Source organism: Zeugodacus cucurbitae, chromosome 4, assembly GCF_028554725.1.
Source record: "Zeugodacus cucurbitae isolate PBARC_wt_2022May chromosome 4, idZeuCucr1.2, whole genome shotgun sequence".
Taxonomy (NCBI): domain Eukaryota; kingdom Metazoa; phylum Arthropoda; class Insecta; order Diptera; family Tephritidae; genus Zeugodacus; species Zeugodacus cucurbitae.
In genome coordinates, this window is record NC_071669.1 from 28,936,279 (window position 1) to 28,962,302 (window position 26,024).

Below are 26,024 nucleotides of genomic sequence, written 5' to 3' on the forward strand. Positions count from 1 at the left end.
AGTCAAGAAGAAGAAGAAGTGGAATGTATCGGAGAAAGTGCAGGCATTATAATGTGACACTACAGCTTCAAACACTGGCCGATTGAGTGGTGCCTGTGTGCTCTTAGAGCAAATGCTTGATAGAGAGCTGCTTTATCTCCCTTGTCGACACCATATATTTGAGATAGTACTGAGAGGAGTGTTTGAAGCTAAACTTCCACACTTCACATCAAGCCCCGATATTCCGTTATTTAAAGAATTTAAGAAATCTTGGTCAAAGCTTGACAGAGAAAAATATCAAAGTAGAATAGAGGATGAACATTGCCGTGAAAGCATTAACGATGTAATCAATGACATTGCAGATTTTGCTGCACAACAATTAAAAAAAAAGTCTAGTTAGAGAAGACTATCGAGAGCTTTTAGAATTGACATTAATCTTCTTGGATATAAAAAGCGATACACGAATCCGACTTCGTCCTCCAGGAGCAATGCATCAAGTCAGATGACACGCGCTATTTACTGTTTAAAAATATTCTTGTTCCGAGCTCAATATCCTATGCAGGAAGAACAAAAAGCAGCACTGATGTCTGCATTTTTATAGTGCGATTTTATATTAAGATTTGGTTCAAATGCTCCGACGCTACTGCTGCTCCCGTTGACGATTTAAATATAATAAAAAGTTTAAAATATTATGAAAGCATTGATTTTACAACCAGCGATGCTGCACTGCGAAAATTGTCTAACCATTTATTTTATTTGACAGAGGAAGCAGCCGCTTTAGCCTTTTTTGATGACAGACTATCAATAGAGACAAAAGTCAAAATGGTCAGTGCTCTTAAAAAACCCGGCAGATGCGATGGATGCAAAAAACGTATTCTAAGTTCACAAGCCATGGGACAATTGTTAGGTATAATATGAGAATAATACTCTTAATTTTTTATTTTATTCTTAAATTATTGTCTTACAGACGAGACCATGGATCATTTCATATCTTCCAACAGTCTCAAATTGTTTTCAAGGCTGCAGATAGATACCAGCTTCTTGGATTTCAACCCAGAAACATGGCAGACGAAGGCTTCATATATGGATGGCAAAAAAATAATAAACTCTCTAAAAGTTTTTAACGACACTGCAGAAAGAGCCGTAAAACTAATGCAAGATTACCATGGATTGCTAACCAAAAATGAAAGTGATTGGGGTTATATTTTGCAATGCATACAAGAACATAGGAAAATGTATCCGAATTGTTCAAAACAAACTTTTAAAAGTTGTAAATAATTATAATTTTGTGTAATGTATCATACATAATTCTGCGAATGTACCATTGGGGTATGAGTGACGTGTGCATTAACAATACAATTTTCTATCGGCACTATAAGGCGTGGTCCGAGAGGCGTGAAATTTTCGTAGATTCATTTTCTTATCAAGTCTAACTAACTATCTACAGAGCTTAATGCTTTTAATGTTATAAAAAACGCAAATTTTGGGGCTCTCTCACACTGGAATAACTGGGACATCCCTTTATCCCTGCAGTCAACTGTCAAAGTCGAGGAGGTTTTGACGTTTAATACTGCGCTCTGCTGAAGAGGGTTGTACATCTCTTTATCTTTTTTACACTTTATTGAACGCAGCAATGCCAATATTATGAGACAATACAAATTAAGCATATAGTAATTGCAGCAGATGCCAACAAAAACATATCATCATCCGATGTTTACATGACAACCGAAGGCACTCACAAGCTGTAGATCCAGGGCAATATTGAAGACTTTGTGTTTAGCACGTCGGAAATAAGAGTGAATTAATAAGAATATCAAATTTATTTTTTTTGTTTTTGTTTTGCAATTACAGTAGAACTCCAATTATCCGAACTCCGACTATCCGAATTGCCGATTATCCGAATCACAAAAAATTGTCCAAAAAAGTCTAAGTGCGCTATTATTCTTCCCCCCGCGAAGCCAGTGTTTGCGCTTGACTTGACTTGTCTTAACTTTTCTCAATGTTTTTCAAATTCTCAATGACGATGAAATTGTTGTAAGTGTGAGAGAAGATGTTGAAGTGGAAGTGGAAGAAGAACTTTCTGCTGATGTTGAAGTAGACGCTGGACCATCAGCTAGTGAAGCATTTGCCGGCCTCGAGACTGCTTTGAAGTGGATGGAGCGTCAGCCCGAGTGTGATCACTTGCAACTGCTCACCGTCAAGCGAATGCGTGACCTGGCTGCCCGAAAACGGTTGAATACCGCAAAACAGCTTACATTGACGGAGATGTTTAAAAAACAATGATTTTTATTTCTAAACTTGTACATAAGTACATTTTATTTATATTTAAAACATGTGAAAATTTCATGTCTCTTTCATTTAATTCAATAAAAAAATAGTGTAATATCAAAACGTAGCTTTTATTCTCTCCAATGGCAATTTTTTTTTTTAATCCGATTATCCGAATATTTGATTATCCGAATGGGTCCCGGTCCCCATTAATTCGGATGATTGGAGTTCTACTGTATATTCGTTTCAATAATACCTGTTGTTGTAGCATATTTTGTGTTGTATTTCCAGGAGCATGATTTTTGTAACTTCCTAATCCTGCTTTCATCATACGTCGAAATCTAATTCGAATTTGTATTGTACGATTGATGAGCGATCGCCGTTGTATGTCTTGAAGAACTGCTGGTAGGATTCCCCGCACCCATACCAAGTATAGCTACCTTCCCATATGGGAGTATATGGGTGATATCCAGCTTAAGCTTTCTCCGAAGTTTGTAAATATCTGAAAATGATAATAAAAAAACAAAAGTATATTCTAACAAAAGATTTTATGTTTAGTATATACATATATAAGGTTTCATATTATCAACTCACCTATCTGCCTAAAGTGGCATAATCCTTGTTCTGTTCCTCTTTTTAGTTTTGTATGTCCGCACCAGATGTGCGTTGCAGCTCGCTTTGCCTTTCGAGACCATTTTCTGCAGTTATATTTCTTTAAAATACGCTGCAGCACCCAGTCAAACATAGTACCGCTCTGTAAAGAGAAAATTTACTATAAATATAAAATAATATCAGTAACAAATTATTAATACGCACTTACATCCACTCACTTCAAATTTTCTCTTCATATGAATGGCGGCCATGGCGGAGATTTTTATCGATTCATTGTAGTACGTGCATCTCTCTCTTATACATACAAAAATTAGGGTTAATGAATGTTGCCACTCTAACTACCGAGATTGCCATTTAACTACAAAAAGTTACTATTGTTGGTAAAAGCTGAAAAACTTTGCATGTGATTTTACTCATTTCTGGCACGAAGACATTTTATTAGAAGAAAAATATTCCCTCTGAATTTCTTCAATACATCTGAGAGACTTACCTATATTTTCGGTAAAAAATTTGTTAGAAGAGGTGAGGTCCTCATATTCGATATATAGGGTCTTGAAAACTTATGGGCCGATTTCGACGATTTTTAGAATTGCGATGCCACTCTTTAAATGCAGTATTTATGCAAAGTTCTGTTCCGATATTTTCACTAGTATTTACTTTATAAATTGTAAAGTAAACGATTCAGATCTACTTCAAAGTTCTGGTATATGGAAGTAGGCGTGGTTGTGAACCGATTTGGACTATTTTCACAACACATCATTGGGAAGCTAGGAAGATATTATGAACCGAATTTCATTGAAATTGGTCGAGTAGTTTCGAAGATATAGTTTTTGACCTATAAGTGAGCGAAAATTTTTGTGGACCATTTTGACTGCAGCTCTTCTAATTTCTAATGAAATTTAAGGTTTCTGGTGGGTTTCCTTACTGAATTAAAGCATTTTTAGTAGTTTTCAACATAATTTTTGTTTTGGACGTGGATGTGATTATAAACCGATTTCCTCCATTTTTGGACTTCATAAGGTAATACCTAAAAGAAACGACTACAGAAAGTTTCCTTGATATAGCTTTAGTAGTTTACGAGATATGTACAAAAAATTTACTAGGGGCGGGGACACGCCCACTTCCCCAAAAACATTCCATCCACATATGCCAAAACATATTTGTATTTTTGGTTAAAAACGTGGGTGCTCTGTGTTATATTTTTCTCAAATTGAGGAACTTACGCTTTTTAACCAATAATACAAGCTTTTCTGTAAGCTTACATTAAGAATTATTTTACATTTTTTACTTAGATGTGGTTTACAAACGTGCTTCTTAGTTTTTTTAACTATATTTATTCTGTTATGAGCTGTGCATGTGTTCAATCAGTAGGCGTTCTCCGCAGAGTGAAATTGGCAAGATTAGTTTATTAGATTAGACAAGATTAGACTTTTTGTATAACCACTTTTGTACAAAGTGTTCAAAAACATAAAAATAATTGTTTTATTTTAAAATCAAGTGAAATATATAAATAAATAAAGATAAGAGAGTTTAAAAAAAAAATAAGTCATGAGAAAAGTTTTTAGTTTATTTTTAATAATTAGTTGTTTCCTATAGGCATCCTGTAACTAATGAACCAGGATACAAAGGACTTTGAAATTTTGATCACTTCATATCTGAGTTAAGACTAATATATCTGTTCTAAAAAATGTTAGCTCCACCCATTTCAATTTGTGCATGCGAGGGTTAATATTAAGTAAATACTAGTACATACAATAGAACGGAAAATAGTATGGGATGTTCATACGTTACTATGCTCATTCAATACCGCACTATTAAAATAAACCAATAGGACGTCTTGTTAACTTCATAATTTATAATTTCACACATAAATTAATTAAAGTTTACTAATCAACTATTTATATGTTAACCAACGTATTCCATGTCTTTATGTTTTATTTCCCGAATTCAGCCAAATTTGTCTTATAATATTATTTTGACCATGTGTGGAAGAGGACGTACATAAGTGCGGATGTTTAAAAATTTAAAACTTCTTTTTGTTTTCTAGCTCGAAGAAAACACACCTGTCGTACAGAAATTTATGTCGAAAGGAAAGATTATCGTCACAACGAAGTCTTACTTTGCAGAGCTCCATATATGTCCATATATGAAAAAAGTTAAAGTTGGAGTTTCGCTAAATTAAGTGTATAAAATTCAAAGATTTATTGTATTTTTTTATTAAATTACATTTTCATATACATATATTTGCATAAATGCAGTTATTGAACATCAAGTTTCAACAATTATACATATAGTACAAATATCTTACATATCCCGTTGAACGGAATCATCCTGAATGTAGAAATACATATTGTAACTAAAAATAGTAAATGCAAAATTAAATAATTAATATATTATATATTAATATTCATTTTAAATTGTTACACAGAATTCTTTAAATTTTACAATATTGTATGAAATTATTAGGAAAATTGAAACTTAATTAAATGCAGTGTCTGGTATTTTTTTTTTGTTACAAAAATCTAAGAAAAGTAACAGAGACTTTTTAAAATTCCATTTTGCATCATCCAAAAAGCTATTTTATGAAAAAGTGTATTATTATTAATGGTATTTTTCACTATTTACCTACTAGTTTCTTACCGTGTACACCACACTGATTTAAGGTTTGTAACTTCTTGGAACATTATTATTAAAGCCTCCTTATCTGATATTGTCGCTTCATCGCAGTCGTCTTGGCATTCAGTCTTAAAATATTTGAATGCATTTTTGATCTGTTGAGCTGTGGGATTATATATACTTAATTGTTCATTGACAATTTGATACTTGATAGCCCTGGTCAGTATACCCTGTAACAAGATGTGTTAGGCGTTTACTTAATAGTTTTGAATTGCTAATGAAATTATACATATACAACTCAACATACAAGCTTGGTCTCCACCGGTATAAGCACAAATGTTCGAGTAAATGACATCAAGATGTCGTTGTCCACTATACTTGGAGCTTGATCATAAAATACACCATTGATTGTTATTACTATCATGTTTTCCTGTTAAATATAGTAAAATAATTGTATATATATACACATATCTTTTTACTTTAATTTAAACGAAATCGGTTCGATTTATGTTGTATCAACAGCAATTTATGGTAAAATTTCAACAATATATTAAAATTCTTATCACCCTAACAATAATACTTCTAATTTTACAGCATTATTCGAGCTATTTTCGTAGCATTCGCAGTGATAGACGAGAGAGAATATGTCCCTGTGTAGGTGAACAGTAAAGTTACCCAATGAGAATTATGTAACCTCACATTTTGAGAATTTATTACATTATTTTATTAAAAATACATTTTCGTGCTCCTTTATTAATTTCACTTTTCAAAGAACTATATTAGACCCTACAACTGTTGACTTTACTGTCTTTAAATAACTTACAACATTGAATCTATGTAATTACATTAAAATGAATAATACCATACGGCACAATTGATTTATTTTCTGAGTATTGGACCAGAACTTTTTTCGGGAGATTGAGCCATAAGTAAAAAAGTAGTATTCTCACATTTTCGACCGAATTAAATTTACCTGTGATACAAGCTAACACAAGCGCTATGAAGCGCCGACTACTACATTCGAATCTGACATGCCAGCATAATACTTTAAACTTAACTTTAGCAGATGGTCGACTCAACTTCTATTTTGCCTTGTATGAACACTTTCTGAAAACGTACGATGAAATGTTAGAGCTGTTATTTTGGATTTGCCGAAAATATCTGTGGTACGTGTAACATCATGATTGTGTTATATCTATTACCGTATCGAAAATTTTGTAAGAATAATATAAGACTGCCTTACACACATCTGTTATACTGCTACGACTTCTTCCCTTCCTATCTACCTTTCTCTAGCAAACTTTGACGATCCGACACAATTTTTTGCGTTCACTTGTTTCTCAAGCCATAAAAATGGATATGAAAAGCATTATCTATCATCAATTCCAGATAATTTTCCACCATCATGCTTTGGGCAACAATTTTCGTCTATAAATAAGAATTGAATATATGACGAAAAGAAAAAAACTACAGGCTAATAATCAATCCTGTCGTGGACACCTATGCAAGTGTACCAGCTTTAGGATGGAACACATGAAAATATCTTCAGTTGTTAACGAAACTATTGCCCCTATCACGGTGTACAACCAAACTGAATTGAAATTCTGAAATTCGGTATTATATTAAAAATGGATATGAAAATATGTAAAAACTGTGGGAGGTTTGTTTAGATTGACCTAGTAATAATACAATAATATATATTATAACCAGAGAGTATAATCTTCAAAAGGATAACCAAAATATGCCAAAACATTTATTTCGACAGTCCTTATGAAATATTCAGAATAATAGAGTTTTATTTAACAATACAATTATAAAAATAGAATACATACATTGTACATCATTGTATCAGTACTGAAGGTCAACATGTCATGTCTCATGCTAGGTAGTTGGAAGAAAACTTGCATGATTTGATCAGCACCTAGATGTATACTTGTGTGTGCTCGAGAAAGATCAGAAAGTTTCAATATGTTTCTGCTATTTTCACGATATTTAGATATGCGCTTAAAATTTTGCGAAGTCATTTGAGCAACGATATAATTAAATGAAAGAGTGAAAATTGCGCTCTGATGATATAATTCTAGAAAATAAAAACATTTATAAAAGAACAATAATTAAATGTGCAGAGGTGTAGAAATGTAATGTAGGAACTCACCCTTCAAACTTTGACGATCGTGTGAATCAAAACACTTGAAAAACCGTGGTACAAATTCATTAACAAAATCGTACCCTCTAACATCGCACAAAAAGTTCTTCTGGACGTTTATAATACCTTTATTCTTTATTTCAATGTTGTCCTGAAAAGAGTTTTTATGAAAATATTATTATAAAATATCAACATTCGATACACTAGTTTACATATAGAGTGTTTTCGATTATAGGAGTAGATAACATTGCGACAATTAAGATGTGGGTTATGTGCCTTTCCCGCTTAAGTGACCACATTTTGCGATATCGTTGTATTTTCTCTTAATTTACATATACTCGAAAAATCCCCGCTTAAATAAATTGCTGTAATATTTAAGCCACAAAAACAGAATTGTCTGCAATTTTCCTCCTTTAAGTGCCTTTTAATATTTTTCACATTGAATGCGCCCTTCAAACATATACATTGTTTTGTAACGTTTAATTCTATATTTATTGTTATTATTAAGTATTTTTGTTATTAATAAGAAATAAATGTGACTTTCATTCTAAAAGATCAAAATATTTAAGAAAAAGCTTGGTAAGTACCTTGAGGGACTTAAGCAGGATTCATTTAAGTGCCTTTCCCGCTTAAGTATCTCAAAAGTCTTGCATGTTAACCCTTTCATGCCAAATGTTGCCTATAGGCAGCATTGTACTTATCGGCTTCTAACTCTCGTTATTTAAATATTTTTGACCAGCGGTTTTTTAAATTATGTAGACTTATGTGTTGTGCAAGCTTTCAGTTACATTTTTTGTAGTGAGCTGTGCACGTATTCATTCAGTAGGCCTTCTCCGCAGAGTGGAATTGTCAAAATCGGTTTCGCGAAAAAGTTATACTGAAGTGTTTATACAAAAAGTGCTCAAAAACATAAAAAAAAATTGTTTTATTTTAAAAAAAATGAACTATATAAATAAATAAAGATAATAGAGTTATTTAAAAAAAAAAATTCACGAAAAAAGGGTTTAGTTTTTTTATAATAATATAATTTGTGCCTATAAGCAACATCCTGTAACTAATGAACCAGGATACATAGGACTTTGAAATTTTTATCACTTCATATTTGAGTTAAGACTAATATATATCTGTCCTAAAAAAAATGTTAGATCCGCCCATTTTAATTCTGACATGAAAGGGTTAAGAAGGGACACTTAAGCGGGGATTATTGTACATACATCTTATCTCCGAGATCATCCAAATCCTTTCTTCTTCTTTCAATGGAAATCAATTAAATTAAGATATGTTATTAAGCTTATTATGGCAAAAATATTATTTTAATTATAATTATTATTTGTCTTTGATTAATCCAATGGTTGCCGTTACAAAAAATTAGCATATTAAAATTTTTCGGTTTTAAGCGCGTTCGCCGCTCTGTAATCAGCCTTCCACACTTGCTAAACCTGCGCTCCGATTATACAGTACGATGTTGCTGGGGTATACAACGTCTCTTCGGAAGATTCAACAAAGACTGTTTCAATGATAATTTAATCTTTTCAACCAAAAATGCAAATTAATTAGTAAAAACATAAACTATTACTCATTATCGAACATACGAAAATGAATTGAAGAAAAAAAATATTTTAAATTCTATCGAAAGTCTGGCATACACCATCGATAGTTTGCGAACTCTAGTATAAACCTCTATAGTTGAAATTTTTAACGACAATTTTTTACATCCAAATATGCCCCTTCTTAGTACGTTCTTTTGTAGCAACTTTTACTTTCATAACTTTATACATGGCTTAGTTATGGCACATTATATGTTTTCGCCATTTTGTGAGCGTAACAGTTGGCCGATTTCGCCCATGCAATTCCAACCATCTCATGGTGCTAAGAAATATGTGTACTAAGTTTCATTAAGATGTTTCCATTTTTACAAAAGTTGTCACTTGCACAGACGGACGGACACTTTGGTATATATAACACTATATCTGACTCGTTTAGTTTAATGTTTTACAAACAACCGTTATGTGAACAAAACAATTATATTGTGTGCAACATGTTGCGAGACTATACAAACTTCACAAGCACTAAATTTTACGAACAATTTAGGCGCACATAGAAATCATCAAAGTCGTCATCAAAAGTGGGGTTTCTCATCCAAGGCCATGTTTTTCACTCACTTTAGCTGGCCTGTATGCTGGCTACTCAGAGGATACTTGGTCTAAAATTGGAAGATGTGAGCTGCTTGAGCAATATGCAAAACAATCGTTCCTGGCCACTCCCAGTTGAATGGTAATCAGAAACTTTCCTCACTTGCTTCTCTAAACTTCTACATATGACCCCATCTCCTAGATACTATAATAATATTGACTAAAGGTAACAAAATAAAAAGTGGCAAATAAGCAAATAAATTCATTAAATTTTTATGTATAATAAATATCCATGTGGAATTTAATTTTGATCCTCTTTATGAGAATTACGTGAAAATAACTTTATTCTGTACAAAATAATATTATCGCCCAATAATGACTACAGGTCATAAAATAGTGTAAATATCATTACGAAAACTTACCAATTTTGTGAGCTCCGGAAAATGTCTTCTAACAGCTTTTATATATTCACCAGCGTACGAATATTGACTGCACAAAGGGTTACCGTCCAAGCGTAAAGATTTCAATCCAAGCGCAGAAAGCTCTTTAACGTCTTCTAAATCTAAGATCCAATTGTTGCCTAAATCTATAGCATTTAAGTTGCTCATTATATTTAAAACTTTTGACACATTTGACACATTTGTGATTTTATTGTGTGCCAAACGCAGTTCCACACAACTACAAAGAAGTTTACGAGATGCTTGCATAAGAACTCGTGTCAAAATTTTAGGCGAGCTTAAATTAATAACAATATTTTCCAAACCTACAAAAATTCATTTTTAATTTTTTTCATACTTCTGAAATCTGAATTTACCTTCTACACTTTGAAAATTATCCAAATTAAGCAGGCTATTTATTCCATTGTAACGACGAGTGAGGGCTTTATCAATACATTCCATGGGTTCTATTTGTCCTCGTTTGTACGGTCTAATATTCATAAGCATATAGTACTTAACAATCTTATCTATTTGAATTTCAGAAAGCGCTGCATGTTTATCAGAAGTGGAAGCCAAGCGTGGAACATTTATTTCCATTTTACAAACGTCAACTAAGTATTTCAGCTGATCAAAGCATTGTCGCAAAAGAAACTGATGTTCACCAGATGAAAACTGTGTGGTAATTGCAAATTTTAGATTAAACATTTTACTTGTTATAATATGTAAACGAATTTAACCTTATAATAACATGGATATATATCAGTTAATTTTTGTGAAACAGTGATAAAAAAATAGTCCAAAATTTCATGTTTGGTAAATTCTGGTCCCGAATCAGGTATCTGTTCAAATATAAAGAATATATATACATTTACATTTTTAGTTTAAAGCAATACTTTGATTTGTTTTACCACTATAGCATGCCAATCATTACTGTTTTGGAATAAATTAATATCGTTCTTATTATTCTGATCTATTCGATATCCGTCCGTATTTATGTCTTCTTCGCAGTCCAAAGGCGAATAGTCTTTCGACAAATTCTCAACCGGTATTCCATCCTTCCAATATAATATAAATAAGTCTTATAACAAATATATTTATTGCACGAGCTTACTATTAACTTAAAATTTTTTTGTATAGGTCGTAGGCACTCGGGATAGTTCCTGTCATTCGTGATCGGATTACCAGCTAGAAATAATTCATCTGCTTTCACTTCGCTTAAATCGCGGCTTATTCGAGATGACGAAATAATCTTTTAACAATTTTTAAATTTGATTATATACTTTATTTAATACGTTTTAAGTTTTTTACCTTGTTTTTTCTTAAATCCAAAACTACAAATTCAACACCAGCAAAAACTGTCAAAGGTGCTACAGTGGTGATACCATTATCGCTTAGGATTAGCCCATTCACTAAGCGAAATTTCTCATCATTGCGATAGATTAAATTGCAAATAGCCTCAAGCACAGCACGATTACCCAAATTAACATATAAGTCAAAAAATTCTGGATGAGTATTAAATCGGCATAAATTCAATATACCATCAACGCCATTTATGCGTTCCATGCAAGTATAGAGTCGGTTAAGTGCTTCAGTAAGCTTAGCATGTGGTGATATTTGACCAAACTTAAAATCACCTACATTAAATTTAACTTGAAGCTGTACAAAAGAAGCATCAGAAAGCTGGATACGAAGATTATTTTCAAACAGTTTATTAATAGCCGCTTTACACTGTCGCACGAGGAAACGATCTTCTTTTGCACCACGCTATGATAATAAAAAAAATAATATTAATCAAACTGATATAAATTTTTAATACTTAATAGTAGAGTGCAACCGATTAATCGACTTAAAGCTAAAACTTTTGTTCATCCGTTCATTTTTAAAACACTGTATGATTTAGTATGATCAGTCTCAAAGAAAATTATACAGTGCCAAATCTACCAAACACATAGCGATTATCATCAATAGTAACTATCTACTTAAGAAATATTATGTATTTGTTACAATTCAGCAACAATTCGCGCTAATGGCAATTCGGTCTATGAGGTCACTAAAAACTAAAATAATTTAAAAGAACACAGAATAAAACGTTCGGTTCAGTTTACTTTAATTAGTCAAAAGTTAATTATTCAAGTATTTAGCGCACTTTAAAAGATCTTCACGGAATATTACTTATTATTAACAATTACAGTGAAATTATCTTATTAACATACATTCACATTTGTTTAATAAGCTGTCTATTAAAAATAACACCTGTGAAAAGGAATAGAGTCCACGTTTCCTGTGCTCCTTCCCAAAGTTTGTCGCCATTAATTAAATTTCCCCTGAAACCTGAACTTTTAAATTTACCCCTCTGCTTTTAGCTATATTTGGTATATTTTGGACTGACTTCATGGGTTTTCGCACAATGTACACATGTTCTAAAATCAGGAAAATTTATGTTGTTTTCATCCGTAAATAGTATCTTTTTCCAAAAATTTAAATCTTTTCATCTGAGAGCTAATGAAAATAGTACTTTAATAATCTTTTTCGACCATAGCGGTTTTTTTCCAACACGCTCATAGTACAACTTCGTACTAACCGATCCAAACAGGGTTAGATCGTCGAAAAAACAGCCCTTGGACGGGTAAAATCCGGGTCAATTCCGGTGGTGTACAATCGGCTATTGTGGGAATTGTCCATCTCCGCACTAGTCTAATAAATAGACACGTTTAAAGCCAATTCAGAGTTCAGTTCGACCATTATTTCCCGTGAGGATTAAAAGGGATCAACTTTACAATTGTTTTTGAGGTGTCGCTTTGGGAATTTTGTTCCGATTGCACATTTTTGATGGCATTGTACACCATTTTTCTGGAACATTTCATTATATTAGGAACTTTACCTCGTTTTTTCTTTTTTGTAAAAGTTTAAAATAATTTTTAGGCTTTTAAAACAACAGTATCTTTTTGTTATAATTTTATTAAAAATTGTTATGTTATTAACTATAAAATGCCAGTTGCTAACGGAGAGTAGTTATTTGTCAGACCGAACATAATTATATTTCGCCATCTGCTCAATCAGTTTTTCAATCTCTTGTTTGTTTTTGTTACAACATCATTCTAAAATTATGTAATGGTTTTTATTCCTCCCTTCCGTCTCTATTTTGTGTTTAACACGCCTATTATGAATATATAATAGCCTGAGTCGCCCAAAGGATACCGTAGACCGAAAAATTAAATTAATTAATAGATTCTAAAAATTACAAAAAGGATTATTTCCCAAAAATATAAACATAATCGTTTAATAGAAATGCAAAAAAGTTTTTTAAACGTGGCCAAAGGCAGATAATGAAAAAGTAATTCTACGCGGAAGAACTTATCATTTCCATCTCTTTGATAATCCCCGGTGTTGGGTCGACCAGGGTTATTTTTTTGATGCGCCGCCAAAGGACGCCAATGCAGAAAGTAGTTCTACGCGGAAGAACTTATCATTTCCATCTCTTTGATAATCCCCGGTGTTGGCTCGACCTGGGTTATTTTTTTGAAGCGCGGCCAAAGGCCTCCAATGCCGAAAGTAGTTCTACGCGGAAGAACTTAGGACATTCTGAGACATAATTTGGAGTATAATTCCTCCTTTTTATTTATTTTGGTTCGTTTTCAAAATATGTATATTTGGCAACACTGATTATTGGTCAACATGGAGCCCGTTTGTTATTTTGCATATGGGCATTTCCGCCATGTCGAATGTGACAATCGTACACCTTTCAACTAAAAAAAAGTATGAACTAAAATGTTTTTAAATTTTGACAGTAGGATTTTTTAATAGCCCTTCACTAGCTCCACATTTAGTGTAAAGGTTGATTTTGGAACGATTTTCAAGATAATTGCAAAAAACCAAGGCATTCGCACGGGACAAAAAATGGAAGTCGTTTTTGGGGACAACAATTCAAACGCCGATTTCAGCGAATTGTGAGGCAATATTCAAATGCTTTTGATTGTAGAATGTTGTGCATTGATGCCTTTAAAATTGGCAGGAATTTCACCCAAAAATAATTTATAGTTTTTTTTTTTTTAATTAAATATTTACCACATTCGCACGGGACATGTCGCACGGGACATTTTTTTCCATCATAATATTTATGTTGATTTTGTTGTTATAATACGGAATTATTTTACAAGTCCAATAAAATGGCTTAAAAAAGTAGTAAATGTAGTTATTTATTTACTTTAACTAATATCCTAAAACTAAAAATTCTATAGTATGAAATGAAAATATTTAGTATTATGAATGTGAAATACAGTTTTTTTCAGAAAATGCTGTCCTCGAGTAAATAAAAAATTTGGATTTCCTTTTTATAACTGCTCCCACTCCATCGACGGCTTCTTGCAAAAAAATTCTATTCTAATGAAAAGTATTTTAATTATTTTATAAAATCAACCAGGCTTGATAATAAAAATTTTATTTTAAACTGAGAGCAGTTACCTTAAAAAAAAATAAATATTTTAGAAAAGCAACTAAAGGATTTCTTAATTTTAGTTAAAAGATTTATCAATAAAATAATATGTTATGCGTTAGCTTGTCACTTATAACAGCAAACGATTTTCTCCTGACAACATTGTTAAAATGAACACTCTTGATTTGATTTGTAAGCCTATAATTTTCGCCAAAATCTATTTGAATAGCTATTTCAGTGGAAATTAAAAATTTAAAGTGCGATTTTTGCTCATATGTAAATAATTAATGTAAAAGTGTCTATTTACATACTTAAGTCAATTATATAAGACAAAAAATAATTTTCAATTTTTAAATTCCAGACCTACGATGTCGCACGTAACCAATTTTAAGTAGTTACCAAAACAACAAATCTTCTGATTTTTGAACAAGGTTTTTTTTTACTGTTTACACCCAAAATTTGGCGAGCTTGCTGCTTATATTTGCGAAGCAGTGGGAACAAGTGTTGTTTTTTGATGTCGCACGGGACATCAAAATATGGGATAATAAGAGAGCAAAAACTTACAGTTATTTGCAATCGCATGCTTTTTTAAGCAGAAACTACATAGCTCGCGAATGCGAATGCGAACGTTTGACAGTTGAGTTGAATACACATGTTCTTATGAGATGAGCTATATAGCTTTCGCATGTTTTCGCAACCAACGCTCCGAAATTCGAACTCGGATTCGAAGACGCACAGAATTTGAAAATTTTCAACTTTCATGCGCTAACACAGCAACCTTCACATTCTTAAGAATAGCAACCAACATTATGTTACAATCTTGTATGTTTTAATTGTTTTAGCTCGTTTTCTTCGATACAATATAAGTATTTTGTGAAATATAATATTTATTAATTTATTAATAATATATTTATCAAATATTTAAAGTAATTTTAAAAAATTAGGGGTGATGAAGTTTTAATAAACAAAGCAGGCAGTTTAAATTTTCTTTCCGTTGCTTAATTCGAGGTTTTCTATGTACACTGATTATAAAAATCAATAAAAATTTAAAATCGCCGTCCATATTATTTAGGTTGTTTTGAAACTCGCAAATAAAAAGTATTTATTTGTATAACCTTGTACACAGCTGTCAACGCATTCAAAATCGAATTTATGGAGTTGCTCGATATATAGGCAGTCAAGCGCATTTTTTCGCTTTCGCATTCTTTGTACCCTTATAAAGGTTTTACACAAAGCAAAAAATTATACATGATATGCTTCTTTAACAATTTTGACGAAAAAACAAATGCAGTAGAAAAACCGAAATGAGAAAAGTAGCTATAGCCTATGCAACTTGGCTTTCGTATATCTCGTAATTGGTTATGAATTAATTTAAAATTAATGTAATATAAATAAATTTAAATATTTTCGTATGAAAATATGTATGCAAAACTTTGTAATTCTATTAATGTTTAATATTTTGTCTGTGGTAGACCTTCTGGCGGAAATGCCCATATAAAGAGAATTGTGTGAAAAATAAAATGCTTATTGAAAGCAAAAATTAAAGCAATTGATATATAGTTTAATATGTAGAAACAATGCAGTGAAGTGCTAGTATTTAATAAGTGCATAATATAAATAAAAAATTAACTATAAATCGAGAAATTGCAAGATCACATTTGCCTAATATTCAACATAAAATACGAATATCTAGAAAACTACAAGTTTGGAACTATAATTATATATATTCGTAATCTGGAGAACCTCCTTTATACCCATTTTAACCTCGAAATCGTGGGTAGACTAGTTTTCCCCAAGTTCTTTATAAAAAAAATCGTCCTCATAAGTTAAATGTGTCGTTTATGCCTAATTCTGCCACAACTGAAAAGTGTCGTTATTTTGGTTTAAAAATAATGCAACATAACAAATTTAATAAGTACACGGTTTATTTTTCAACGCATCGGAATGAAATTTGCATACAATATGGACGATGAAAATGAGCACATTTCTGCATACTCAACTCAAAAATCGTGTTTTTTGAGTTATGACACTAATCATGTAAATGAGCGATTTGTACAAATGATTTAAAAATTTTAACTTTTTCTTTACTCCCTTAAAGTTTTATTTGAGTACTTAAAATTTATTTATTTTTAACTAAGTATACAGCCTTGTCCTTAGAGCTAATATACAAAATGTCGTCACTTGGATTATGACCTGAACGAGATAGATTCCAAGTAACACCTTTAAATGTGAACGTTTCTTTCAATACAGGATATTTTCGCCCCCACAAAAAATATGTATTCAAATTAATTATATATAGTGTGTTTTAGCCTATTCATAAGGCGATATTTACAATTACACAGAATTTTACCTCTTATAATGTTATTGTTAGGTTCTCGGCCTAAATTGGTATAGCACAATGGGGTAATCAGGATTTAATTTAATATTTATTTTATTATTATAAATTAAAATTGTGTTAAATAAACTTTTCTTCATTTTCTTTCTTTCGCCTTTACAATAATACAAAATAAAAAAAAGAAGTTAAAGTTTTATGTAAGAAGTGAACATTTTTTTTTTTGAAATCTGTGTCCCTAGACACAGGCCCAATTTTTGTGTATGTAGAACAATGTAATGACATCCCACGTTTCGGGGTTCTAATGGGTATAGTCCGATAGAGGAGGTTCTCCAGATTTTAGAATATATATAATTATAGCCGCTGAAGATATACGAAATTTTCGTGTTTAAAATTTGACAAAATTCAACACGTAATTTCTCGATTAATAATAAAATTTTCATATATAATATGTTATATACTTAATGCTTTCCCTAAATAAAAGCGGAACGTTTTTTTACCGCTCAGCGTTAACGTCGATGAGCCATCCTAAAATAAAAACGGCAACTTTTCGTCAAATATCAAAATGTTCATTTGAATTCTTGCTGCCTTCCCTAAATAAAAGCGGCAGCGGCAAACGACTGTAAAAAAATTCTCATGCCCATACAATTTGTATGGCGCATACCTAAATAATGTGATGGCGACGCTGAGCGGTTGAAATTTTCTATTTTAACAGAGCGTTCCGAAGTAAAGTTGGCTGCGAGAAACGAAGTTTCCCTGTTCAATAAAATTTCACAACAATTCAAGTAAATATTTTGATATTTGACGTAAAGTTGCTGCTTTTATTTAGGATGGCGCATCGACGTTAACGCTGAGCGGAAAAAAACGTTCCGCCAACGCTTTTATTTAGGAAGGCAGTTGTGAAATTTTATTGTACAGAGAAACTTCGTTTTTCGCAGCCAACTTTACTGCTTAACGCAATTTTTCAACAGCTCAGAGTCGCCGTCGCGTTTAGGTATGAGCCATACGAATTATATGGGCATTACCAAAGTGTATTCAACAAAATGAACTAAGTATTTGACAATAAAATAATAAACAATTAATGTATTTGTTTACATTAACCCGTCTTTTTATCCTGAACAATATAATATATATTGATAAAATTGTTTGCAATTTGTCAGTTGGAGCACAAAACATTAGTAAACTGCTTCCATGAGTTGTTTTGCATAAGCGAAAGTATTTGGCATTTTCTTTTATACATTTAAAAAATATTTTTTTGGTTTGAAATTTGTTTACTTTTGAATTTCAAAATTTTAATTTTTTAATAAATGTAAGGGTTAAATCAATGGCAACAAACATGTCAAATTCGGGTAAAAAAAATTAAATGTCATACACTTAGTTCACTTTGTTGAATACACTTTGGGCATTACGACCATCGTATTTTTAACATTTTCATTTATGACTTAAAACTTTATGACAGCTTGAGACCTTAATTGACAAACTTCACAAATTAATTTGAAACATGTTTACCCGATATGCTATAGGGAAAAGTTCTTCTCCCTCAACCGTTTCAAAAATAGCTTCTAAGATTTCTGACATGCCATCCCGTCCACGAAATTTCCCATTGTGCTGAATCACTATTTGATGCCAAACATATCCTTGCGCAATAAGTTTGATGTCGTAAGAACTACATTTGGAGTAGGTTTGAGTATTTATGTAGGAAACTTCTAACGGCAGATTATTTGCAAAGTGGTAGACCTCATCTAAATGAAACAATATATAATATCTAGTATTTCAATGCATATGTATAGAATACCCGGTCTAGCAATAGCCATTTTATTGTTCACATCAAAACATTATACAAATATTGGAGCAACAATCAAAACAAACCTTGTTCTAAGAATTCAAAATTTCAGATATATGCTAATAATTCCGAGTTTCCACAAGCACTAGTTGCTATCGACAACATTTGCCGAATACATTTTTTATAGCTTACAATACTTATTGGAATAACTATACATAAACTGTATTCGAATAGTCAGTTCTCTACTCGCTGTTTGCGTACTGCTCGCATATCAAACATTTTACATGCTGAGACAACAATAAAGTATTGCAGTTCAGTTCGTAAAATGCGATTTCTCATTAAAAATTTATCGGCTCTAGCGTCACTACCAAATTCGTTTTTACACATTTAGGCAATTCACGATGGTAAACACAGCAGTCGGAAAATTCAGCCTCCATGACGAAACATTGCCAAACGGCCGTCAACAAACACAAGGCAGGTTCGACGTCGAAAAGCTGCAATCACAACCGACAGCCGAGCGATTTTCTACTCGACTTGCACTCCTGCTCTCTGAGAGCACTCATCAGCATCTCGATATAAGGGAGCTGTGGAACGGCCATCTCAAACTCATTGCATATCGCTGCAGCCGAAACAATTGGTCTCCGGCAACGACAAAAACCATTAAAGAACAACAAAGCGGCGGTGGCCGATGGACTCCCGTCGGAGCTATTCAAATACGGCGGCGAAGAACCGATAACGTCCTTGCATCAGCTACTTTGTAGAATATGGTCGGAAGAAAGCATGCCCGACGATTGAAATCTCAGTGTGCTCTGCCCAATCCATAAAAAGGGAGACCCCACAATCGCCAATTACCGTGGTATAAGTCTCCTCAATATCGCATATAAGGTTTTGTCGAGCGTATTGTGTGAAGGACTAAAGCCCACCGTCAACGAACTGATTGGACCTTATCACTGTGGCTTTAGAACTGGAAAATCGACAATGGACCAGATATTCACCATGCGCCAAATCTTGGAAAAGACCCGAGAGAGAAGAATCGATACCCACCATTTTTTCATCGATTTTAAACTGCCTTCGATAGCACGAAAAGGAGCTGCCTTTATGCCGCGATGTCTGAATTTGGTATCCCTGCAAAACTAATACGGCTATATAAACTGACGTTGAGCAACACCAAAAGCTCCGTCAGGATCGGGAAGGACCTCTCCGAGCCGTTCGATACCAAAAGAGGCTTCAGACAGGGTGACTCACTATCGTGCGACTTCTTCAATCGATTACTGGAAAAAATAATACGAGCTGCAGAGCTAAATAGAGAAGGTACAATCTTCTACAAGAGTGTACAGCTCCTGGCGTATGCCGATGATATTGATATCATCGGAAGCAACAACCGCGCCGTTTGTTCTGCGTTTTCCAGACTAAATAAAGAAGCGAAGCGTATGGGTCTGGTGGTGAATGAGGACAAGACAAAATATCTCCTGTCATCAAACAAACAGTCAGCGCACTCGCGTCTTGGCTTCCACGTCACTGTTGACAGTCATAACTTTGAAGTTGTAGATAATTTCGTTTATCTGGGAACCAGCATTAACAACTCCAACAATGTCAGCCTTGAAATCCAACGCCGAATCACTCTTGCCAACAGGTGCTACTTTGGACTGAGTAGGCAATTGAAAAGTAAGGTCCTCTCTCGACGAACCAAAATCAAACTCTATAAGTCGGTCATTATTCCCGTCCTGATGTATGGCGCTGAAGCGTGGACGATGACAACATCCGATGAGACGACTCTTGGGGTTTTCGAGAGAAAGGTTTTGCGCAAGATTTATGGTCCTCTAAACATTGGCAACGGCGAATACCGCAGACGATGGAACGATGAGCTGTACGATTTATACGACGATATTGACATAGTTCAGCGAATGACAGCGGCTACGCTGGCTAGGTCATGTTGTACGAATGGATGAAAACACTCCAGCTCTGAAAGTGTGCGATGCAGTACCCGCTGGAGGAAGCCGCGGAAGAGGATGACCTCCACTCCGGTGGAAAGACCAAGTGCAAATTGACCTGGCTTCACTTGGTATTTCCAGTTGGCGCCAAAAAGCAAAAAGCAGGAACGAGTGGCGCGCTCTGGTGGATTCGGCTATAATCGCTTAAGCGGTTTCTACGCCAAATATATATATATATATATATAAAAGCTCAAAGGACCAATTATTGATGAAAAGGTCAATACAAACATTTTTAAAATGGTTTTTATTGTATAAAGAAAAGTCGAAAATAAGAAGTAAAAATATTATTACGCAGATTTAAATATAAGGTATGTTCATGCCAGATGAACACAACCCTGCATTGTCTTCTAAACTCGTCTAAATACGAATTAAAGGACAATGCAATAATGCACAACAGCTGCAACATAACCCGCGAATATACACAACAATAAGAAAACAACCCAAGAAGGAGGAAGATAAATACACGGACGGACAAAAAGGAGCTAAACAAGTGAGATCACCGCGGATCACTCAACCACCCCAAGAGCACCAGGAGATAACACACCCAACCAACGCGGGATTACCCACCCATTCAACAGGCTATAAATATATATTTACTATTACCTTAAATATAAGATTGAATTATAATCTAACCCATACACACACCCACTCTTTTGTAAACTAACACACACAAATTGATCATTTATACCCCACTCACCCAAATACACAAAACTTAAATTATATCAAAACTAATTATCTTATTTTATTTGGCACACCGGCAACTCAACGTCGAGTACCTCGACAAGGTATTTGCAACTATTTTAGCAGATCATAATTTCAATTTCTTCGTTTCAGACCACATCTTCTTCATCAAACAATAATAATATAATTTTGATTTACACTTGCAATTCATTGATTTTCAATTTTCAATAAGCAAAGTGAATATTCCAGCAATATTTAAACGTTAATTTTTATTTCTAAAGGCAAATCCGAGCATGTCATACCCCAAATCCCCAGCCCCAGACATACAGATTTTAATAAGTTGTGTTTATATTGTTTATACTGGTCAATCTATAAATACAAACCCTCTTTTATATATTTTTAAACAATTTAAATCGTTCCTAGCTCAACCGGTTCTATGTTACCGGAATTGTTCCGTATTATATCCTGTTAAGGACATTCCTTTCCGCAATCTAAAAATGTTTGCATCAGTAATTTATGAATCAACTTTGTCATTGCTTGAACAACACCTTGTACTCACACCCGGGCCCGGAGGGCTGTTTCTGCTGCGTCTCAGCTATATGCACTATATGCAATAGTTAAACCCCAATGATACCTGATGAGAGATGGCAAATAAATTTAGGCTTACCGTTTCAACCAGTGGATAATCGATTTAACAATAACAATTACATCGAGAAGATAGTTGACTTAATTAGCGGGAAGGAGCATCAATAGCTGCGGCCCAAGAAGCTATGCTAAATGCCACTCACATATTTTAAGTTATACAGGTTTCAATTTTATACGCGCATCCTCGAGAGAAATAATGGTTCAGCCCTATCCTTCACATTGCATAAATAATCTAATTGTACCCTCCAAAATATTCCACCTTACATCAGGTTTATCTATGTAATCTCTGCATAAAGAATTTCAATTTACAGACTCGACAATTGGAAAACTATATCTACCCAGCCACGAAATGGATGGAGCAGCTGTAGTTGCAACTTGTCCACTTGTAACAGTTAGCATTGGACTACTGCCAAACCCGAGGAGACCTGATGAACGTATTGAATTTCAAATCGATAACCAAACCTTCTTTGACTCGAAGAAGTGTGCTGCACTCTACGTAGTTTGCGCAGCTGATGCTTTTAAAACATAAAACTTACAGCGCATTGAAAAACTTGAAGATGTTTAAAATCAAATTCGTTTATTTTAATTAATTTATAAAAAAATTCCAAATATGTAATATAATAAACATCAAAATATGTATATACAAAATTTCTTGCAATGACTTCACAAAATTTAACTTTATTTTACAAATATCTTCATTAACCACTTTTTCTCCGCTGCAAGTATTGCGCTTTGCAGGGTTTGATACTGTGTAGTTAACATTATCAAAAATATTAGTCTAAAACTTACCGATCCAAACAGGTCTGGATCGTCGAATTCAGCATCTCGAGCTCTGTATCTGCGAAAGGGAAGTTTGGTTTCTAAAAGTACGCCATTCACGGGGCGGGAGTCGATGAAGGTGTTAATGTGCATGGCGTTCAGTACTTGTCGAAAGTTTGTCGCATCCGACGTCCTGTCGGTATAGACCTCTAAGTCGTCGACGTATTTTAGGAAGGTACTCTTGATGGCTTTAGGAGACGCCTCAGCTTCCAGTAGTTGACGGCAGGGCTGATTTCTGCGAGTAATTTCTTCTGTTGCTAACACTTGTGTTTAAAGTGCGGCCGAAGGCAGCCAGTGGAGAAAGGAGTTCTAGGAGAAAAAAGTTCGAATACTCCAGGTTTTGGCTCGGCCAGGGTTAATTTTTTAAAGTGTAAAGGAAAATGTTCTACGATAAGGAACTTTGATATGCAAATAAAGAAAACGCATCCTTCGCATATGGTTTCTAAGATGGGGCAATCTGGCAACGCTCAGTTTCCACATAATTGTAACCACAGAAACCTTTTCAGCTATTAATGTGCTAAGCGATGTTTAAAATAAGTAATTGTTGCTTAAAAAAAAAAACTTGAATAAATGTAAAAATTGAATTTAATTGAATGTTAACCATGTGATTTTCAATACGTGAAGTGAAAAATGTTATAAAATTGTGTTAAAGTATGTGAAATACCATAGGGGGATTCTCTTGCCCTTTGGTAACCTTTGAACGGTGCACGGATTGCATGGATTGCAAAGTTCTTCAATCCTTCTTCTTCTTCTTGACTGGCGTAGACACCGCTTACGCGGTTATAGCCGAGTCCAAAACAGCGCGCCACGTATCCCTCCTTCTGGCAGATTGGCGCCAATTGGTTATACCAAGCGAAGCCAGGTCCCTCTCCACCTGGTCCTTCCATCGGAGTGGAGGTCTCCCTCTTCCTCGGCTTCCACCAGCGGGTACTGCATCGAATACTTTCAGAGCTGGAGCACTTTCATCCATTCGAACAACATGACCTAGCCAGCGTAGCCGCTGTTTTTTTATTCACTGGACTATGTCTATGTCGTCGAATAACACATACAGCTCATCGTTCCATCGTCTGCGGTATTCGCCGTTGGCAATGTTTAAGGGACCATAAATCTTCCGCAAAACCTTTCTCTCGAAAACTCCTAGTGCCGTCTCATGCCGTAGGACGGGAATGATGAGAGACTTGTAGAGTTTAGTTTTTGTTCGTCGAGAGAGGAAAGTTCTTTCATCCACAACATCAAAATACACACAAAATATGCTACACCAAAACCAATGTTTACTTTCATGCAATGAGTCCTAGCAAAATAAATGCAACCCTGTCTCTGCTGTTATAATACAAAGTCACACATATATTTCGCTATTATTTTATTTTTGCTATGAAATAAATACAAATATTTCAAATATTTATATATATAATCCTTCTCTGTAGAGCCTCCTCTTTCACCCGATACCATATATATACCGAAATTCGTTGTCAAATCCCGACCGCCAAAGTAATCGGAATCGTGCCGATTTTTCAATGACAGGGCAAAAATCACCAGTAAAATATCATTAGTTGTTAGCATGTACTATTTCAAATTTTCTGGCAAAGATTCTACTGTAAACATTATAATTCATGTTCATTTAATTAGAATAAAGTTGATTTTAAAATTTTGGCACTGTTGAATTTCACCAATTCGGACTTGTAAATCACAAAATATGCCACTCGTTCAATATTGTAACGAATTTCCAAAGTCTGTTGATTACGCTGAAACAATACCCTGAGTTCGATCAATGGATTGTCAAATAAAAGTCACTATTTAATGTGTGAAGCACACGTACCTACAATCATTTTATTTTATTTTTACACCATAGAAGCGATGTTGGGTCACTTGCTTGCTGACTTCTCAGCAAGCAAAACGTATGGTGGGATTATACGCATGCGTGTATGAACATAAAATACAACCCTACAAGACAGCGCTAACCCATACACCACTACACATCCAAAGTTTTTCAGCTTTTACCAACACATAGACAATAGTAACTTTTTGTAGTTAAATGGCAATCTCGGTAGCTAATTTTTGTATGTATAAAAAAGACATGCACCTACTACAATGAACCAATCAAAATCTCCGCAAAGGCCGCTATTCATATGAAAAGAAAATCTGAAGTAAGATTATGTTAGTGCTTATTAATAATTTGTTACTGATATTATTTTATATTTATAGTAAATTTTCTCTTTACAGAGCGGTACTATGTTTGACTGGGTGCTGCAGCGTATTTTAAAGGAATATAACTGCAGAAAATGGTCTTGGAAGGCAATCTTTTACCATTATATTATTTACAGCAAATTTTAATATAATTTGTTAAAAATAAATATGTATAAAAAATTCGTGAAGTGTAAAGATATTTAAAGGTCAAAATACTATATATGTGAAAAATTCAATATACAGTGAGAAATAACGTGTTAAAAATTGCTAATTTTAAATCTTTAATTGCAAATAACTCAGAAGCTATAAGTTTGTGGCGGCTATTATTATATATATTCATAATCTGGAATCCGCCCATATCCATTTTAACCCCGAAATCGTGGGACGGTATACTAAAGTTTTCCCCCAACCACTGCTATAACCTAATCTTATTTCTGATTCAAAGAACTTAACACTTTATTACTCAATACTCTACTTTTCAGCTCTAACTTATAACTTGTTTGCACTTTGCTAGACAACTCTCTCCTTAGGGGCCATCCATAAATTACGTCACGTCTTGAATGGGAGGGGAGGGTATCATTCGGAAGTGACATTGTGGGACAAGGGGCAGGGAGGGGCCAAAAGCTTTGTGACATCACATTTCAAAGAGGACTGGCTGCTCTGTACCACGTCGATCACGCAGCAACATAATTAACACCTCAATTGTGTAAAGCTACTGGCGAATAATCGCCATTATAGTAGCCTTGGCTACTGAGTCTAGATTTCAAAAAAAGTCTTTAACGATATATACTGAACGTGTAGCAGGCGCCTTTGGACTTGTAAATCACAAAATATGCTTGTATATTTCTAATATTTTGTTCTACAAGCCGCTGACACGCTCCGTACTCCACTTTCAAGTGCGTACGTACAGTTTCAGATTAAGATTCTCCATCATGGAGTTTTTTGATACCCTCACCTGAGAACTATT

The 26,024-nt window shown here is 33.8% G+C and overlaps 2 protein-coding genes across 4 annotated transcripts; both read right to left on the reverse strand.

The window, feature by feature from the left end:
• Positions 1-2,353: 2,353 nt before the first annotated feature.
• On the reverse strand, positions 2,354-4,385 carry LOC128921331 (uncharacterized). The gene is made up of 3 exons (XM_054228566.1): positions 3,078-4,385; positions 2,842-3,001; positions 2,354-2,749 (listed from the first exon to the last, which is right to left on the reverse strand). The coding sequence occupies exons 1-3, from the start codon at positions 3,108-3,110 to the stop codon at positions 2,589-2,591; spliced, it is 354 nt and encodes a 117-aa protein (XP_054084541.1). The 5' UTR covers positions 3,111-4,385; the 3' UTR covers positions 2,354-2,588.
• A 642-nt stretch (positions 4,386-5,027) lies between these two features.
• On the reverse strand, positions 5,028-18,906 carry LOC105219414 (nuclear RNA export factor 2). Of its 3 annotated transcripts, none has more exons than XM_054228564.1 (13): positions 18,750-18,906; positions 18,464-18,696; positions 11,499-11,954; positions 11,302-11,439; positions 11,099-11,245; positions 10,928-11,029; positions 10,568-10,862; positions 10,176-10,516; positions 7,631-7,772; positions 7,308-7,555; positions 5,783-5,905; positions 5,500-5,705; positions 5,028-5,215 (listed from the first exon to the last, which is right to left on the reverse strand). In XM_054228564.1, exons 1-13 carry the CDS (start codon positions 18,766-18,768, stop codon positions 5,164-5,166), a joined length of 2,502 nt encoding a protein of 833 aa, XP_054084539.1. In that variant the 5' UTR covers positions 18,769-18,906; the 3' UTR covers positions 5,028-5,163. The 3 variants fall into 3 exon arrangements, with proteins under 3 accessions (XP_054084539.1, XP_011193836.2, XP_054084540.1); XM_011195534.3 differs by lacking the exon at positions 5,028-5,215 and adding an exon at positions 5,237-5,434; XM_054228565.1 differs by lacking the exons at positions 5,028-5,215; positions 18,464-18,696; positions 18,750-18,906 and adding exons at positions 5,237-5,434; positions 12,772-12,917.
• Between the last annotated feature and the right edge of the window lie 7,118 nt (positions 18,907-26,024).